General features: G+C 53.1%; 1 protein-coding gene across 1 annotated transcript in view; it reads right to left on the reverse strand.

The window, feature by feature from the left end:
- Nucleotides 1-18,359, reverse strand: part of Wnk2 (WNK lysine deficient protein kinase 2) — a 106,164-nt gene that overhangs the window by 6,521 nt on the left and 81,284 nt on the right. The window contains 10 exon segments of the mRNA XM_032885292.1: nt 158-396; nt 1,861-1,905; nt 8,113-8,211; nt 9,010-9,120; nt 9,123-9,179; nt 10,189-10,403; nt 13,135-13,814; nt 13,912-14,000; nt 15,979-16,054; nt 16,311-17,131. Of these exon segments, the coding sequence (XP_032741183.1) occupies nt 158-396; nt 1,861-1,905; nt 8,113-8,211; nt 9,010-9,120; nt 9,123-9,179; nt 10,189-10,403; nt 13,135-13,814; nt 13,912-14,000; nt 15,979-16,054; nt 16,311-17,131 (2,432 nt within the window).

Genomic DNA, 18,359 nt, shown 5'->3' on the forward strand with positions numbered 1-18,359 from the left:
GGCCTAATTCTTTCGGACAAGATGGACCCTGACCTTGAAAGCCATTTAGCAGGATTTTGCCATCTGGCATCCAGGATTCTGGCAACGGCTCATGGCCACAGCCACCATGCCTACTACCATATCCCTCCTGGTAGAACCAGTGCCCATGATCACTCACAGCCCGAGCCTCTCCAGAGGCCTCCATGTCATGCAGCTTCTGCGTCTGCTTCAGCTGGTTGAGCGTGGGCTTCACTTGCGCCGCCCCCACTGTCTTCGTTGTCCACTCATCCACCAGCTTGTGCAGATCATCCGTGAAGGTGCCCTTCTTGTTGTTGCTGTTGTTCACCTGCGCCTGGACGTGCAGGGTGGGCTGGGGACCTGGCTCAGGGCCTGGGGCCAGGCTGCTGGTGGAAGACCCTGGGGAGTCATATAGGCCAGGATTGGTGACGCCACACACTCACCTGGCACCACTGACAGGCTGGCCACAGTCATTCTCACATGACAGCTGGGACAAATCAATGGCCTACTCTGGCCAAGCAACACCTTGCTTCAAGAGGCGGTCTGTATCAGGGGGCTTTGCTACCTGGTGCTAGACACCATGAGGACCCTGTGAGGCTACCGGGTGACTGGGCTATGCCAGTTTAAGTGGTTTAGTTTTTTTAAGTTAGGCCAGGGAAGGGGACCCTGAACAGTTGACAGTCTCCATGAAGAGTCTACCCTAGGCCCACCACTGCATGTCCCGTTAGATCCACATGTGAGAGCATGGGTAGTTCATGCTACCTATAGCCAGATTCAGGGGGCACAGCCTGACACACATGGACACTGGCATCCCAGGGACAGGGTCAGGTTCTCAGGCTTACTTTTTAGAATGCTCAACAGAGGAGCACCGCCACCAGCCTTCCGGCACCCCCTGGACATTGTGCTCTTGTGTATTCCGATTGTTTAGCAGTTTGGAATCAAGATAAGGAGATGGTGCCTTTTCTTATCAGAGCATTTGGGAAGGTGGTAATGAAAGATATCATACCCCGAGTCCCTTAGGCAGGCTCCACACCCTCTAAGCCACAGCTAGGTGATACTGGGAGGCAGGGAGCTGGGAACCGGTCCCCTGACTAGATAGCTTGTTTGCCTCACTGAGAGACTGTTTTAATGGCCAAACACAGGACTTGTTGATTTTTCTCCTCCCCTCCTTGGCCTCCCAACGCACATAATTCCACCTAGCAATTTTGAATAAGCCAATTATACACGCCTCAGAAAAAAAAAACCGAAGAACAAAAAACCCCAAACAGCTAATGACCATCTCTTCAAACAAGCTGTTCCAAAATGTAGTGAACTTTAGTGGCCAATGATGGGGAGGCACGGACGAAGGACTACACGTTAGTGATGAGACTCAACAGACAGCTACCGCTATATGAGGTTTTCAGCCAGAAACAAAACAAAACGAAACAAAAAACAGGGGTGGGAAAATTAAAAATAAACAGACAAGGGAGAGCAGAGGGGTGTGTGTGTGTGAGCGGCCCAGGTTGACTAATACCCATTCAGCCTTGGTATCCCTTCTTGGGGAAGCATTCATCGTTAGCGCTGATGCCTAAGGTTTTGGAAAAGGTCCCAATTAATAAACAGCCATCAATGGACGCCGTAGAGAAGGACAGGCCTAATAAGAGGTGACTGGCAAGATAGCACACATTGTAGGAGCCATGGAGACACAAAGAGGAGCTAGGAGGAAACAGCTATCCAGACAGGCAGAAGCAAAGCAGAGCCCTGTGGGTCAGGTGCAGAGCAGGCCACACTTTTGTGGGAGGCCCTGACGCGCGCTAGCCACGACAAAGCCCATGCAATGAGAGGGGACAGAGGAGGTTAAAAAAAAAAAACCCAGATAATTACTACTGCTGTGTTCTTTGCCTAGGCAGAGACGCTTCAGGGCTGACCCTGTAAGGGAAGAACAAAGGACACAAGACCACAGGGTTAGGCAGAACAGCACACACCGATCACGCTACCACATGTAAGCAAAAGTCATCAGTGTGCAGGGAGGGGGGACAGACACAGGTAGCGGTCGGAGAGGGAGGCCAGCCTGGCCTGGGAGAACGGGGTGACATCCCCAGAGTTCGTGTGCAGGCTCTCATGGGCTTCGCTGAGGAGGCAGAGGTACCAGGGCAAGCCTCCAAGCTCCAGGGAGAAGTGTTTTGTCTCTAAAAGTATATTCCAGAAAAAGAGAAAGAAAAAAAGAAAAGCAGAAAAAAACCAAACCAAAAAAAAAAAAATAGTTGTAGATCTCACTGCTTGGGTTTCAAACACCAGGCCTTTAGGAGCCCCACTGGTTGAGGCAGGGGAACCCACTGAAAGTCAGCCATGGGGTCCCTGAATGGAGCCAGGTTCAGCCTGGGCTGGCCAGCAAGGCCACCAGAGGTTTTCCAAGTGCAAAAAGATACATTGTTTTGCAGGTCTGAGGCCAATTCTGGATCCCAGATGGCTGCCTTGGACCAGGTCATACAGGGACACCTAACAGGGACATTAGAACCTATCTTGGGGTTGATACGGATTTTGGGAGACACTGTACCTCTTTTCTATAGTTTCCCCAGGGGCATGAGAAACACTGTTATTGGACCACCACTAAACAGGTCTAGCCCCACTGCCCTGAGCCCATCTAGGGTTGGGTGGACAACATACAGAATGTGACATCTGGCAGTATCTAGAGGAGTGGAGTAACCCAGGAACCCAGGGCCAGCCTGGGCTACAGAGTAGGTGCTGCCATTCTATCTTAACCTGTGGCTTACTCTAGGAGGTATAACTGGCAAGGAAGAGCTCAGACTTCCCCAAGGTCACTTGGCAAAGCCACACTAGCATAGCAGGTCTGTACTCCAGCCCTTAGAGTCCCCCAGTCCTAACGGTGGTCTCACCTATGGCACTGGCTCACTCACAAGTCAGCCAGGCTAGAGGTTTGGGAAATCTGAACATTTACAACTTTTCTAGGGCTGGTACTCTTACCCTGAGGGATAGGGCAGAAGTGCTGGCCACCCCTTGGCCAGAGTTCGTGGAACCCAAGGTGTGTGTTGGATCTGAAGTACAGCTGCAATGGACTTTAATTTGAGTTTATTCTATATGGTCTTTAAGGCTACAGTTGAGGGGAGGGGGTTGAGGTGTTTTGTCAAACAATTCAATTTCCAAATAGAAAGAAGGGTGCTAGACAGGAGGGATCTGGAAAGACAACATGTATTGCAGGGATGGAATCCCAGTCTACTTTTGCAGGAAATGGGGCTGTGGATTGGGGACTCAGTCCTGGCTATTGTCATAGTTCATAGTGTGCCAGATGGACTGGCTGTGGCTGTCACCAGACTCAGGTGACTATGGTCATTAGCTCACCCCTCCATATCCCTCCTGGACTGGCCCCAGATGCCCAGGGTACACAGCACCAGCCTCTAGACAAATCAGTGTCTGTCATTCTGTCAACACTAACACCGCACTGCTCTCTGCATTGATGCTGAACCTCGGGGGAGTATCCAGCACCATGCCGACAGCCCTGCGGATTCCTACATGGCACTCAGTAACCACAGACACCATCTCTGCCTGGGGCATCTGATGAACGAAGTTGGCCCCCACCTCCACTGTGCCAGGATCGGGACCGGCAGACTCTCGCTACTTAGGATGGCACTAGGTGAGTAATCAAGCCAGCAGAGGCAGGATGGTTTCAACCAGTCCTATCCTAGTCTCCTCAGACACCTACTGGTCCCTGCAGTGAGGTGAGGTTTCTGCATAAGGAGATGGTTCAAACCATGCACCACTGCTGGGTTGACAGCACATCCTCTCCACCATCCACAGCCAGGGCCTTGGCTGGTGACAAGGACTTCTCAAGCATGGCAGATGTAAATCTCAGAGTGAAAGACTAGGACAGACACTTAAGAGTGGCTGCAGCCTGGAGCAAATCCTCACATCTGTTCTCTGAATCTCGGTATTCAAATATCATCGATGAGGTTCACAAGAACAGGCCTCCGTGGAGACAGCCCTCATGGTACCAAGTGGCTCCCACACAGCATGCCCATAGGCCAGTTCTGACTACAGACCGCTAGCCCTGCACACCTCCACACTACCCTGATGTCCAAGGCAAAGATCCCTCAGAACTGTCTCTATAAGGGATAATCTTATTCACAAGTAGAGAAAATAACTAAAAACTACCCACGAAGCATCAGCTCAGAAACAAGATGGCTACCATCAGTGCAGGGTGGCTCAGTTGGCTTTGAGCTGCATATCCCCGGGTCTTACAGAGCCTGGAGCTTACACATCTGCATACACAGTCCTCTGTGGTAAGCCTAGGTTACAGAGTTGGGATGCTGTCTCTCTTGTGCTCTGTTGGGGACCTCACTGTATTCTCTCTCACCGCTCTCGCCAGTAAGAGATAAGAACAATCCAAAGTGGAAGAGGGCTGGGAGGGCTTAAGAGGGTCCGTGAGACGGCAAATGAGAACAGGATGAAGTGATACATCATGAGATCTCATGTTTCTTAAGCCGCAGCAAGAAACGAGAGGTGGCCATGCCTGCCTGAGCATCTGTTGGTAGGCTGTACCAACGGTCTCTCACCTACGGGAGCCCAAGTGTGGCCTTGGCTTCCGGCTCACACCTCTTCTCTTACGGATAGTTGTTCTTTAGAGTAAGCATGGTGGCACTGTTTAACACAGAGAGGGACAAGCAAGTGCATTGCTGGGTCTGTGCCAGGACCCTGCCCAGGCTGGGAGAAGGGAACTGATTTAGGATCTACCCTCCCTGGAGGCTTGTGGTGGCCTGAGTAAGAATGGTCTCTGTAGGCTCATGTACTTGAATGCTTACTCATCAGCGAGTGGAACTACTTGAGAAGGATTAGGAGGTGTGGCCTTGTTGGAGTGGGTGTGGCCTTGTTGGAGGAAATGTGTCACTGGAAATGGGCTTTGGGGTTTCAAAAGCCCAAGCCAGCTTGGTTGGTAGGTAGGTAGGTAGGTAGGTAGGTAGGTAGGTAGGGAGAGAGAGAGAGAGAGAGAGAGAGAGAGAGAGAGAGAGAGAGAGAGAGAGAGAGAAATGGGGGTGGGTGTTGGAGAGATGGCTCAGCCGTTAAGAACACTGTCTGCTCTTCTAGAGGTCTTGAGTTCAATTCCCAGCAACCACATGGTGGCTCACAACCAACGATAATGAGATCTGGTGACCTCTTCTGGCCTACATGCATAATACATAATTAAATTAAAAAAAAAAAAAAAAAAAAGCCCAAGTCAGGCCCGGTGTCTCTCTCTTCCTACTGCCTGCAGACCCAGATATAGACCTCTCAGCTGCTTCTCCAGTACCACGTCTGCCTGTGGGCTGCTATGTTCCCCGCCAGGTCGACAACTGAAACTCCAGAACTCTAAGCAAGCCTCAAACAAACGTTTTATTTTATAAGATTTTCTGTGGTCATGGTGTCTTTTTACAGTGATAGAGCACTGACTAAGACAAGGTCTTCTCTCTACCCATAGCCTATTTCCACCTCCCTCTTGTCTCAGGTTCAAATCTGCCTTTGGAGCGCTCTATGACTCTGCCTGGCTCCACCAGAGACAGGTCCCCCAGTTCACCCAGTGACCCGAGCACAACCTGACCTTCAGGGGCTCTTTCCTTCTCTGGGCTTTGTGGAAGCCCAGATCTTTCTGTACTCAACGTTTAAAGAATATTTTGTTTTCCTGGAGCCTCCTGTATCTAGGAAGTTGGGGCGTCACACACCAAAGCTGTGAGCTGATGCCCTCTAGGTTGATCAAGGTCACCCCTAATCACACAGCTTCAAAGAGGTAGGCATACTCTGAGTATCTTAGCAGCTGCCTGCACACTCTGTCTGCAAAGGCCTTCTCTCCTCGCAGGCTCTTGGCCAGGCTCCCTCCTTCTGCTACTCGTCCTCTCATGCTCATGAAGCACTGCTCTCCCCACACTCCAGGTTCACATCTCCTCTTCAGGACACTCTGCAGGTTGCCCAGAAACCATCACACAGACAGACAAATGGACATCTTAGTGAGAGGCCTGGATCCCTAAAGCTCAGAGGCCAGCAGCATGAGGGATAAAAGGGCCTTTGGGTCTTCATTTCCATAGAGTGGGCTGGCACAAGACTCTCGGTACTGTGTATCACAATGAATCACAATGAGAGGGGCCGGAGTAGGGACCCACCTGGGCCCTGCCTGGCAGCCACCTGAGAACATATAGGGGCCCTAGAGTGCTGAGCCAGTCCAGCCTGGTTTGGCAGGCCAGACTATGAACCAGCAAACTACACACGGGTAGCACCACATCTGAAACCACCTGGCCAAGCCTGCTCAGATGTCCCCTCTCCTCTCTCTGTGTGTGTGTGTGTGTGTGTGTGTGTGTGTGTGTGTGTGTGTGTGTTTTAATCTCAGGCCAATAACTCACAATAAAACCAATGAACACCATTTAAAAACACGACCTGAGATACAAAAACTGCTCTCATGTGACTGTGGTCACTGTGACAAATTACCACGTGCTCTGCCCTGGGGACAGGATGCACCCAGAGTTCCAGTTGCGTTCACACCCAGTGACCGTTCTCACGTGAGTTGTGTGCCCACAAGGCACAGCAGGAGAGGCCTCAGGCAGGCAGGTGCCAGAATGAGGCTGGCAGGAGGAAGACCTCCCAGCCCTTCTCATCCTCAACTCAACAACTGACCAGAAGACGCTAGAGAGACCCACTGCAAGCCAGATGTCACCCTGCCACAAACGGGCAGACTACTGAACAGAGGAGAAGATGCCAAGAAGCCCCTGATACTTGCACATCGCCACAAGCCCTGGACCCGTCCACCTTGAGAAGGATGACCCACTGTGTGCCCCTATGCAAGGAGTGGGAATGACAATAGTCCCTACCACAGACATGGCCTCTGAGTCCCCACAAGCACAATGTATCTTTATTGTACAAGCAAAAAGTCATGTGCCCCAAACCAGTATCTCCAATCCAATTGTCAAAAAGCTCCTTTTTTTTTTTTCCTATTTAAAAAAAAAAATCAAACCAAAAACCTAAAAGCTCCCCAGCTTTGGATTGATCTGGCAATCATAATGAGGCTTAAAAACAAATCCCAGCGGGGTTAATTTGTCCCAGTAGGTGGGCACTCCTGGGCACTAGAAACAAGTCCCAGGGTCTGTGAGGGAGACTGGCACTGGGTTTGAGTCTGGTGGAAGTCGGAGAGGCTGCCTCACTGGCTTCATCCCTGATGTTGCACGGGTTAGCTGAGGTCTATGAAGAGTGCTCCAGCTGGGAGGGAGAGGACAGGGACCCAGGCAGGATTAGGTTCCAAAGCAAGAGCTATGTGGGACGGGGCAGGTGTCTATTCATCTTTTTGTGTTGGAGTTAGCAGAGAGTAGGGAGAAATGTCGGAAGGGACGAGCCCCCCTGTATGATGGGCTTGAGGACCAGGAAGCCCTGGTTGGAGCAAGTTCTTTGTTTTGTAGCGCAGGGGATAGAAAAGGACCCAGGGCCTTTCTTTTGCATGCTAGGTAAGTGCTGTGCCGCTGACCTATTACACCCCCCTGCCCCCGACACCCCTGAAGCACATTCTTAGCATCTCCACATGCAGGGAACGGGAAAGAGGGTGGAGACACAGCTGGGGGCTGGGCTTCGGCCCTATACAGAAGTCACACCTTCCAGGGACATTAGGGCTGTATAAGTCTGCTACATGCATGTGGTGGGAGTTCAGGTACATGTGTGACACACTGGTTATCTGGAGAAGGCTGGGGTTGTCTTTTTGTTCTCATTGGAACTGGGAGACAGCAGACATGTATACTGGCCACGATTGCAACAGAAAAGAAAACTACGTTCAACAGAAGAAAAGAAAAGACATGAGGTGACAGGAGGGGTGCAGAATGAGCCGGCATGTGTGGGGTGGAGGGGCCGTGGCAGATGTAGGTAACGCTGTTGCACATGATTTTGGTGCCTGGATGCAGCCAAGAGCATGCACACAGCTGTCTGGAGCTGGGTGACTATGGACACCGTGTGCAATAGGAAAGGCTTGTGGGGTCCACCTCCTGCATGGAGGAGGTGACTTTTAGGGGTTGAAGTGGCATCCTATGAAATGTATGAGAGGTAATGAAGATGGGGTGGGGGAGGGGAGAAATCGAGGGCTAGGAGGTGGGAAAATACAAAAGAACAAATACAGACAGATGGACACAGATACGGGTCCACTGAGGAATCGAGCACGAGGCTTGCTACTAGACTTATAGGCCCCTCTCTCAGACGTTGGGTGGTAAACCGTCCAGCCTGCAAATGAATATAAAGGGAAGAAAACAGAGAGACACTTATCAAGTACAGGTTGCTGCGATTCCTCCTCCATACCAACAGCCACACCAGCCTTGTAACTTAACATCCACGGCTCCATCTAGCCCAGCCCAAGCACCAAAGCCACTGACCACAGAATGGGAGGAGGCAACGGTAGGAGCAGAAGAGAAGCGGCCCGGAGGAGGAGGGGTGGGGCAGGTGGGGCACCTTTATCGGTCACCATGATTTCTCTGGACAGAGATGGTGAGGACAGGAAAGCGCCTTATCGAGCAGCGGCTGCCGTCCATGGCAGTGATGAGCAGACATCCCAGCCTGAGAGCTGAGCCCTTGTCCCCTAGCCGTCCCGTGGACTTTGGAAGGACCCGGTGTTTAGCACCGTCTGGCTCTGCTGTGGGAAGCAGGCAGGGCAGGGTAGCCAGGGCCTAGGAACAGGCATCGCAGAACACAGCAAGATGCCAGGCCCCGCCCCCCTCCCCAGTCATTGGGCTGATCCCTCCTGGTCATGGCCACTTCCTGAGGTCCACTTTAGCAACCCATCGCCTGCCTCTGAGCCGCTTACATGGCGGGACAATTCCATTCTTTGTATCCAAAGACTATACCTTTACGATTCTCTCCCTCTCTCTCTCTCTCTCTCTTTTTTTGTTTGTTTGTTTTTATAAAGCTGCTCAGCAGCCTTAGCTGTGGCTCTGGCCCCCTCTACACACACAGGCGTGCTCCTGGGACACCACCGAGGCCCTACGTGGCTGGCACATGCTTGGAGACAGGCAAGCTGGAAATCACCTTGGCCACGCGCTCCGCCTCCATCACTGGCTAAACCGGAGCAGATGTCTGTGGACAGGGAGGCCCGAACGGAGCAGGGCTGCTGAGTCTGAACTGCCTTGGTGCCCGGGGCGTGCTGGCGTGGGCAGGGTCCTTAGTGGGAGGGCCTCTGCTGGAGTCAGACAAATGACCTGGGCGAGGGGGGGAGAAGAGGTGACAGGCACCATGAGGCGCCACTGGGCAGGGAAGGGTGTGGCTGGATTGGCTTCCTGCTCTCTGCTGGGTGACCTTGGGGATAGTTGAGTCTCTTGCAGAAAACCAGTATACAGTCGAGCTCCTGGTCTGAAGTGCTGGGGCCAATCAAAGGAAGTGCCCCCTTCCGCCCCGCCCCTTACCAAGTCCCAGTGCCCGTGCCAGACCTATGCTGTGCAAGTAAGTGGCAGGTAATGGATGTGGGCTCAATGTGACAGGGCCTTTGCACATGTCGCTGCAGAGCCTCCCCTCAGCTTTGGGGTCGTGCAGTGGTTTCACAATCAGGGAGTGCTTGCAGGTCATTCAGTAGTGCCTTCCCATCTCTCATGTTTGGAGATTGGGGTTCATGGATCCTCCCCCGCTGCTCCCCAGAGTGCACCCTGCACCACAGCTCTAGGGGCCTCAAGGGAACCCCTAACATGCAAAGGGTGCTGCCTGGTGCTGCGCCTCTGCAGCGCCAGGGACTGGGTACCACTATGGCAAGGCTTGGAGAACAGCCCATCCTCTCCGCCTGCAAAGGCAGCCACCTGATACCCAGAGAGTGGGGGCCTAATGTGTGCACGGAGTTATAGAGCCAGAGGAAGTAGTCACTTCCATCCCAGGGTGTATCCTACATGTAGGAGAAGGGATGGGGTGCCCTGGGGCTTCCTAGGTGCAATGTGGCCCAAGAGTGGCTCCCTCCTTCCACATGGGGTCAAGGCCTGGCTTCATGTAGCCCCTACCCTCACACAGGCCTTTCTATTGGCACTGGAGCAGAGGCTGGGGGCTTTCCTGGTCTTGCAGAGACTCCCAGCTCCAGTATAAGGAGATCCAGGAAAAAGAAAACCCCGCACTCTTTCAGGTCTGGGGATACTATACCAACCCAGAGCCAGCCTCTCAGGCTAACTTGGGGTCCCCCGGCACCATCCCTCCTCAGCCAGGTACAGTCCTCCCATAGAAGTGGCAGACCTGTGCTGGAGGCCACGACCTTGAGCTGTTGCACCAGGGGATTCAGCAGTTTGCCCGCCTTCAATTTGCTCTTGCTGGTTTTTCTCCTGCGGCCCATAGGGGGTGCGGTGTGGAAGAACCCCACATTGGGAGGGAGCGGCTTGCCCAAGCGTCTGTACAGGGCTTCAATCTCCTGTTTCTGCTGGCTCTGTAGCTCAGAGATTTCCTTCAGGTGCCTGGAGCGGAAGAGAGGAGGCAGGACAGGTGGGCCTCACCTTCAGGGAAAGGCTAGGCCACATCAGCACAAGGAATGCTGCCTTGTCTGCAGGCTTTCAATGGCACTATTGAGGCCAGGTCGTGTTTTCAGACATATAGAGTCACGGTCATACATTGTCTCAATAGCCAAGGAAGCACACTTGCTTCTGCTTACAACGAAAGCCCTATGACATCCACACAGACAGAAAATTAGCAGATGCCTGGGACCAAGATGGCTTTATTTCCCTTTGACACTCACACACACTCACACTCACACACTCTCTCTCTCTCTCTCTCTCTCTCTCTCTCTCTCTCTCTCTCTCTCTCTCACAGGATCTCGTTTCCCTCAGATTTGCTATGATAGCCAAACATGAGCTTGGACTCACGATTCTCCTGCCTCTACCTCCAAGTGCTGGGATTATAGGTGTGGAACACTGTGCAGAGCTGGTCTACCTCTGCTTATTAGGGCACATCAGGGCAAGGCGTATTATTTACCCCCACGAAAGGCAACGGAGGAAGCAGGAAGGTGACTTAGAGAGTGACCGGCACTGTGTGAGACTGTGCCTGATGAACAGCTCCACTAGTCTACTGCAGAGGGCCACTGTCACGGTTATGGTGTCCGTAGACTGCAGATAGAACAGGGTGTGGGTGGGGCAGTCTCCAGGACAGGGAAGGGAAGAATGCAGGTCCCTGCTGGGACCTATGGGTCTCACTTACCACCTCCCCTGCTACTGCTACCCTCCTGCAGTGGTAGGAGCTGAACATCACTGTACTTAGGAGGCCTGGTATCACTCTGACATGGGCCCCAGCCTACTCCCTCCATCTCTTATGTTGGGAAAACGGGTGTTTTTTAAACAGTTGAAAATGAGAAGACAAGTGCTAACCTCCCTCCTACATCTTCAGTGGTGGCCAATCTTTTGTTTTAAGAAAGAATTTCCCGGGGCTGGGGATTTAGCTCAGTGGTAGAGCGCTTACCTAGGAAGCACAAGGCCCTGGGTTGGGTCCCCAGCTCGAAAAAAAAAAAACCAAAAAAAAAAAAAAAAAAAAAGAAAGAATTTCCCTTATGGATACCTCTGGCTGGCTTGGTGCTCAATAGGTAGCCTAGGCTAGTCTTGAGCTTTCTGCAATCCTCTTAGCTCGGTCTCCAGAGTACTGGAATTATAGAAGAGGTGTTAAGCCTTGCTCTCTAAATTTTTTTTTTAAAAAGACGTTCTTTAGCTAAATAAAAATAAAAATTATCAAAGACCTATTGAGTAAAATGCCTGCTATGGAAGATGAGGTTCTGAGCTTGGGTCTGAAGCACACCTGTAACCCCAGCACACCTGTAACCCCAGCACACCTGTAACCCCAGCACTGCAGAGGAAGAAACAGGAGGATGCCTATGGTATCCTGACCAGGAAGTCTAGACAAATTTGTGAACCCAGGTTCAATAAGATACTCTTAAGGGTTGGGGATTTAGCTCAGCGGTAGAGCGCTTACCTAGCAAGTGCAAGGCCCTGGGTTCGATCCCCAGCCCCGAAAAAAAAAAAGTACTCTTAAAACTAAGGGGAAAGCAATGAGACATATGATCTTGACCTCTCTGAACTCTTTTTTTTTTTTTTTTTTTTTTTTTTTTTTTTTTTGGAGCTGGGGACCGAACCCAGGGCCTTATGCCCTAGGTAAGCACTCTACCACTGAGCTAAATCCCCAGCCCCCCTCTGAACTCTTGATCTGCATACACAAAGGTATGTATGCATACATGCACACCGACACATACTAGTACACACACACACACACACACACACACACGTTCATTCACACGCACATTCACACGCACACAAACCAATTAATAAACACCAAGTGGAAAAGTGATTTTTCTCCCTGCAAATTTAGGGAGAGATAGAAGTATTTCCAGAGCAAGGCTGTCTGCCTGGGGTCTGTTGGGGTCAGCAGACAAGACTCCTTCTTTAGGATTCAGAGCAGACGTCTCCAGTGGTGTCCGCTCCTCCATTTCTTCACCTCAAGAGAAGTTCCACTATGGTCACCTTGCTAAGAGCCCCAAGACTGGCAGTCTTCATACCCCACTGCCCCAGAATCTTGCAGAAACTTTGCATTCTCAGTGTCTCCTCCTCTCTCAGGGCACCTGAGCTCATTCAGACAGTGGAAGCTAATCTCTGCTCTCCAGCCGCTGGTGGTGCCTCACGGGCCACACTCCAGGAGCTTCCCTGCCGAGTTCTACCCTCCCACCCCAAAGGGTAGCTCAGGGCATTGGTGATCCATGATCATAGACGGGCAGAGTGAGGACTTTCTGGGTGAGAGGCAAGCTGAGAGAGACAGATTCTGAGACAGGGAGGGACGGGCAGGTCAACAGAGAAGGAGGGAGGTGAGGAAGGACAGTCTGAAGAAGATGCAGGTCTCCTGACCCCAGCATGGACTCTGAGAGCCAACAATAGTCATGCAGGTGGCAGAGCGTGGCTGCCCCAGTGCAAAAACATCCTAGAGGGAGCCTCAGCTTGGAGGGTGGAAATTAACTGGCCTCTTCGCTGTCCCATTGCCCTGTCTAGAGCCTACGAGTAGATACCTCGTGGCTTGATCTAACTTCCATCCAATAGAATTGACTAGGTCCAGGCTGGCTAGACGGACCCTCCCCAGGCATGGAGGCTACAACCCCCTCCCTGTGCTGACTGGGTGAGCCCCACTCACACTAGGCAAGCCACACCCTCCAAAACGTACTTTTCCCGCAGGCTGCGCAGTTCCTTCTTTATGTCTGCGTCCTCAAACTCCGAGTCGTTGTCACTGCTGATGTAGGATGACTGGGAGTGGAAGGAGGTGATACTGATGGTAGGGACCTTCACACCTGCCCTGCTGGGTGTCTCAGGGCCCAGCGAGCCAGCCCTCGATGACCTGTGCAGGAAGGCAGTGGCCTTCTTCACAAAGTCACTTGCCACGCCACCGCTCCCCGGCAGGGAGGACTGCTTCTGCACCTGGGTCCTCCTTCTTGGGCATTCATCCCCAGAGTCACTGGAGGCAGGCTCCTCAACGCCAACCTCGATGGAGGAGGCTGTCTGTACTCGCCGAACTGCCAGCTTCACCTCAGGGCTGGAGGGGATCTCATCCAGGTAGACATCAGGTGGGGCGGAGTACCGCAGGCTGTGAGGTGACGCCAGAGTCCACTCGTCCTGTGTGCTGACCACGGAGAAGCGGCCTACAGTTTTGGCTGGAGAACTGCTGTCCTGCTGCCCTGGCCGCTTATGGGGGGACCCGGAGTCCCGGACGCCACGCAGCTGGGCTGGGCTGCCCTCTGTAAAGGTCCCTGGGCAACTCTGCATGGGTGCTACCAAGGCTTCTCTGGGAACGCTACCCTTCTGATCTTTGGGATCCATGTGCGTAGGGACGGAAGAAACGAAGGTATCCTGAGGGAGGGATGGAGATGAAGAGTCTGTGAGAACCAGCTGAGGTCAGAATTCCCTGCCCCCTTCTGGCTAAGGGCGTGTTAAGAGTCTCCTTTACCTGGGGGACACTGGGTGCTGTGGGGAAGTCCGAGGCCACCTGCCCTGTGTCACTGTCACAGCCCAGTGTGTTGCTGGAAGATGACTCTGCTGTAGGAATATGACAGCGTTACTGAGGCTGGGGAGGGAATAGTAAGGGATTGCTCACAGCCCAGAGGCCCACGCAGTGCGAGTACGGCTGCTGGGCAGGGAGGGGTGACATTCCAGGGGTTCTGAAGACCGAGAATGCACTGTGGTACCCTATCTGGGGACATCACATCCTGGGAGACAGCCGCAAGCACGGAGAAGGGAAGACGTGTCAGGTGGATTACACTGTACTCCGGTGGCCAAAACCTTTTCCCAGAAGCTTCTGGCTTTGGGAGGACCTCAGAGGATGCCGTAGAGCAGATCCTAGCCCTACTTAGTGGGGCACAGGGAGTGCCTGCTACACACACCATTCCCCAGGTACTCTGTTTTCAGAGTGGGCTAGTACGATGTTTCCGGCAAGCTTCCTTAGGCTGCTTAGAAGAGCCAAGGAGAAAATCCTAGCTAGGAAGTATGTGTGAGCAGAGAGACCTTTTCATGATGCGGCAAGTCCCAGGCAGGCTAGGGCCAGAGTTGGGCCACATGACACCTGGGATGGGGGAGGGGAGAGCACAGGCACCCATGAGGTCTCCAGGGGGTCACCACATACCAAGACAAACCACAGACTGACACATGGACTTACTTACACAAGTGTGCCCTGTATACCCTGTATAGGAACCTCACATTTCAGAGGAGACCCAAACCCGGTCTCTACTGTATGTCCCCAACTTGTAGGCAACCCTCGATCCCTTTCCTCATTGCACACCTCCAGGCTCTCAGTACCAACTGCATTCCATCAGTTTCTGTGCCTGTTACAAAGTCCACCTGTTTTGGGCCAGGTGTGGCAGTGCACGCCTTTAATCCCAGCATTAGAGGGCAGAGGCAGGGGCATCTTAAAGTTCAAGGCCAGTCTGGTCTACAAAGGAAGCTCCAGGATGGCCAGGGCTACACAGAGAAACCCTGTCTTTAAAAAAAAAAGTCCACTCATTTAGACCCGGATCATCAGTCAGCCTTTTGCAGCAACTCCTCTACTGCCTACCACGCGTTCTGAACTCTTAAGAGTAAGGTAACCCCCTGTAGGACACAGAGGCTCCACTATCTCTTTCTATAAATGACCTGGGATAGAGACCTCAGCCAAGGCTGGCACAAGGTTAGGGTCAACTGAAGAGCTGCCTCCAGCCTCAAGGAGCCCAGAAGCCAACACAGCCGCCCCTTGGGTCCACCAGGTGGAGCTGGACTGCACCCCTCACTGCCAAGGTTGTTCAGACCCGAGGGGTCGCCTGCTAGTTATTGCCAGGTCCCGCCGCTTCCTAACACTTACCCTGCAGATCCCCACAAAATCTGGTGAGGAGCCCTGGCACCTTAGAAAGCAGAGCAGTCTCCCCTAGGGTGACGACTCAGATGTCTGATATAACAAATCAGGAACCGTATGATCTCAGCAACTGGGAAGGCTGAGGCAGGGATCAACGCAAGTGCAAGGCCAGCCTGGGCCACACGGCTATCTCAGAAGAAAAAGGAGGGCTGGTGAGATAGCTCACTGGGCTAAGGTACTTGCCATTGAGTCTGATGACCGAAGTTTAATTCTCAAGATCCTCAGGATGGCGGGAGGGAGCCAACGGCTGCAAGTTGACCTCTGACCTCCACACACCCCACCAAACCCATGAACCTAAGAGTTCCCCTCAACGTGCACAGCTACTGGGGCCACAGAGGAAAAAAGCAGTGCGATCTAAGGACCCCTCCACACTCTCTCTGTCTCCTTAGCAGTCATCAGGGAGCTAGCCGGGGCCCTAGATATGTTTCTCACAGAGCCCTAGTACACCACTCCCTTGTTCTGGCTCTCATGTTCCCAGACAGGACTCTTTCTTTGGATTGTGAGAGCGGTTCCTTCTGAAACTCGATGGGCTGTTTCATCCCTGAAAACATGAGGGTATAAAAGCTCTGGTTTCCGGAAGGCCTGTGGCACCTTCAGAGTGTAGCCTGCGTTACTGTGATCTTGAGATGTTACCTGTCATTGAAGAGGACGCACCCTGTTCCCGCTGGGCCAGGGCCCACCCTGCAGGGGCCGTTTCTGACTTTTCCAACTAAGAGAAGAAAAACAAAAAGAACTGTGAGCTCAGTTTATCAACATCTCAGGAACTAAATCCCAAGCCACTGATCTGCTACCTCTACAACCGGAACTGTCCCCTGGCCTGCCCTGCCTCCTCCGTATAAACAACTGAGCTGAACTGCTTGGCACCACACACCAAGACGGCCAGTCAGGCCCTGCATAGCTGGGATGCCTGCCCACCTCCAGCCATGGCCAAGGGAGTGGGCACTGGGGTGAACTGAACTACTCACTGAGGGCTGGCTCTGCTGGGTGAGGCTTGGGGTCTTGTCACTCAAGGCCGAGGGGAGGTCTCCTCGCAGGGGCTCCAGGGTGAAGTCTCTGTCGTTTGCCTCCAAGGGGGTCCCAGCCGAGGCTGAGGAGGTGGGCACATGTTCCTGGTAGAGCAGAGTCCGCAGTTTCTCATCCAGACTCTTGATGGTGTTGTCCACGAAGCCCACCCTAGGGGGTGGCCCTTCCCCATCAGATTCCAAGGCTGAGGGTGGTGGTGGGGGAGCAGTAGGCCCCAGAGGGGGACTGGGAAGCTGGGGAGTTGCCAGACCGATAGTCCCCACTGTGATGGGCAGTGGGGGTGGTGGCTGACTCGGTACAGATTGTACGGCCCCAGTGGGAGGGCTGGGCTCTGGCATTGAAGCAGACAGGGTCCCTCCTTGAGTGCTGACCTCCCTGGTTGAGATGGGCTCTCCCAGACCTGTGGAGCAGTGAGAGGCTTCCAGAGCTGGAGTGCAAGGTCCTTGGCCAGTGCTAAGGGGCTGGGCAGCACCCTGGGCACGATGTGTCTCGGCCAGTGGCTGGAGGGTCTCATGAACACTGGCTGGTCCTTGATGAGTCCCTGGACCTCCTGCCTGCATGGCAGTCCCTGCTGCTGACTCTGGCACGGTGCTGGTGGCTGGTGCTGAGGGGATTACAGAAGTCACAGGAGGGGAAGATGGGGCCGTGGGGGCTGATGCTCCACCAGGAGGGTTGCTGGAGCCTGCCTGGCTCAGGAGCTGCTGAGCAGCTGGGAAACTGGGTTTGTCCGTCAAGGACAGCTGGTCTGGATAGGGCGCTGGGTCTAGGAGAAAAAGGGATCGATTGGGATCATTTGCCCCAACTCTCTTCATCCAGCCCTTTCCTGTCTACACTGATGACTATCTGCTTGAGACTCCGGCAAACTTATCTTTGTTCCCCCAAGGGGCCAGGTACCTGTCTGTCATTCTGTCCCCTCATGCCCAGTGCTGTCAGCCTCCTGATTCTCACCTATGGCCCTCTGCCCCTATAGAGGACCCTATGGCATTCTACATCACCTCACCATCTGATTGTAGCACTTGTCATGCATGGCCTTCGCACCACCACCCATCTGCCTACACTGCTTGTCTATGCTGGACAAAACTTGAGCATAAATTTACAAAGTGAAGGCGTGGAGGGAAACAATGGGCTATATTTTCTTCCGTGCCCCCAGAGCAAGGCAAAAACCCAGAACCTTCCAATCCACCAGATGCCCAGTGTTTGGTGCATTCAGAACGGAGAATCGGCAAGGAATCCTGGGAATGCACGGTCTGGGCATCATGTAAGACGCAGTCCAACAGTGTCCTGCTATAGCACCCAAGGCCCTAAAGGCAGTCACAGGGACTGCAGTGAGAATCAAGGGGAGGGCACAGGCTGTGGCACGTCTCAAACCAGTTTCTCACTTTCAAACCAGAAGCCCTGTGTCCTTTCGCAAACATGAACATCATGCTCAAGACTGGCTGGGGAGTTGGCCCCATGCATAAAGCGCCTGCTATTCAAGCATAAACCTGAGTTAAGATCCCCAGCGTCGGGTTTGGGGATTTGGCTCAGTGGTAGAGCGCTTGCCTAGCAAGCGCAAGGCCCTGGGTTCGGTCCCCAGCTCCGGGGGGAGGGGGGAAGATCCCTAGCATCTGCCTAGAAGGCAAACATGGTGGCCCATGGGTGTGTGTGGAGACAGGTTGATCTCTGCAGCTCACTGGATAGCCAGCCTAGCCAAATTGGGAAGTTTCAGGTTCAAGGAGAGACCCTTTCTCAGGAAATAAGATGGCTGCCATAAAAAAAAAAAAAAAAAAGGAAAGCAACCAAGACTCCCAATACCAACTTGCAGCCTCCACACATGTGTACACATGTAGACCCCCCCAACATGTGCAAACACCATACCTGCACATAGTCTCTCCTGCACACCCACAATGAAAACTATAACCTGGGGTGGTCACCAGGTTTGAAGCCCCTCTCTTGTCCCCAGATCCACATGGAGCCTCCATCCCTACCCCACCAAAGGTAAATGACTGACA

Source organism: Rattus rattus, chromosome 14 (genome assembly GCF_011064425.1).
Source record: "Rattus rattus isolate New Zealand chromosome 14, Rrattus_CSIRO_v1, whole genome shotgun sequence".
Classification (NCBI taxonomy): domain Eukaryota; kingdom Metazoa; phylum Chordata; class Mammalia; order Rodentia; family Muridae; genus Rattus; species Rattus rattus.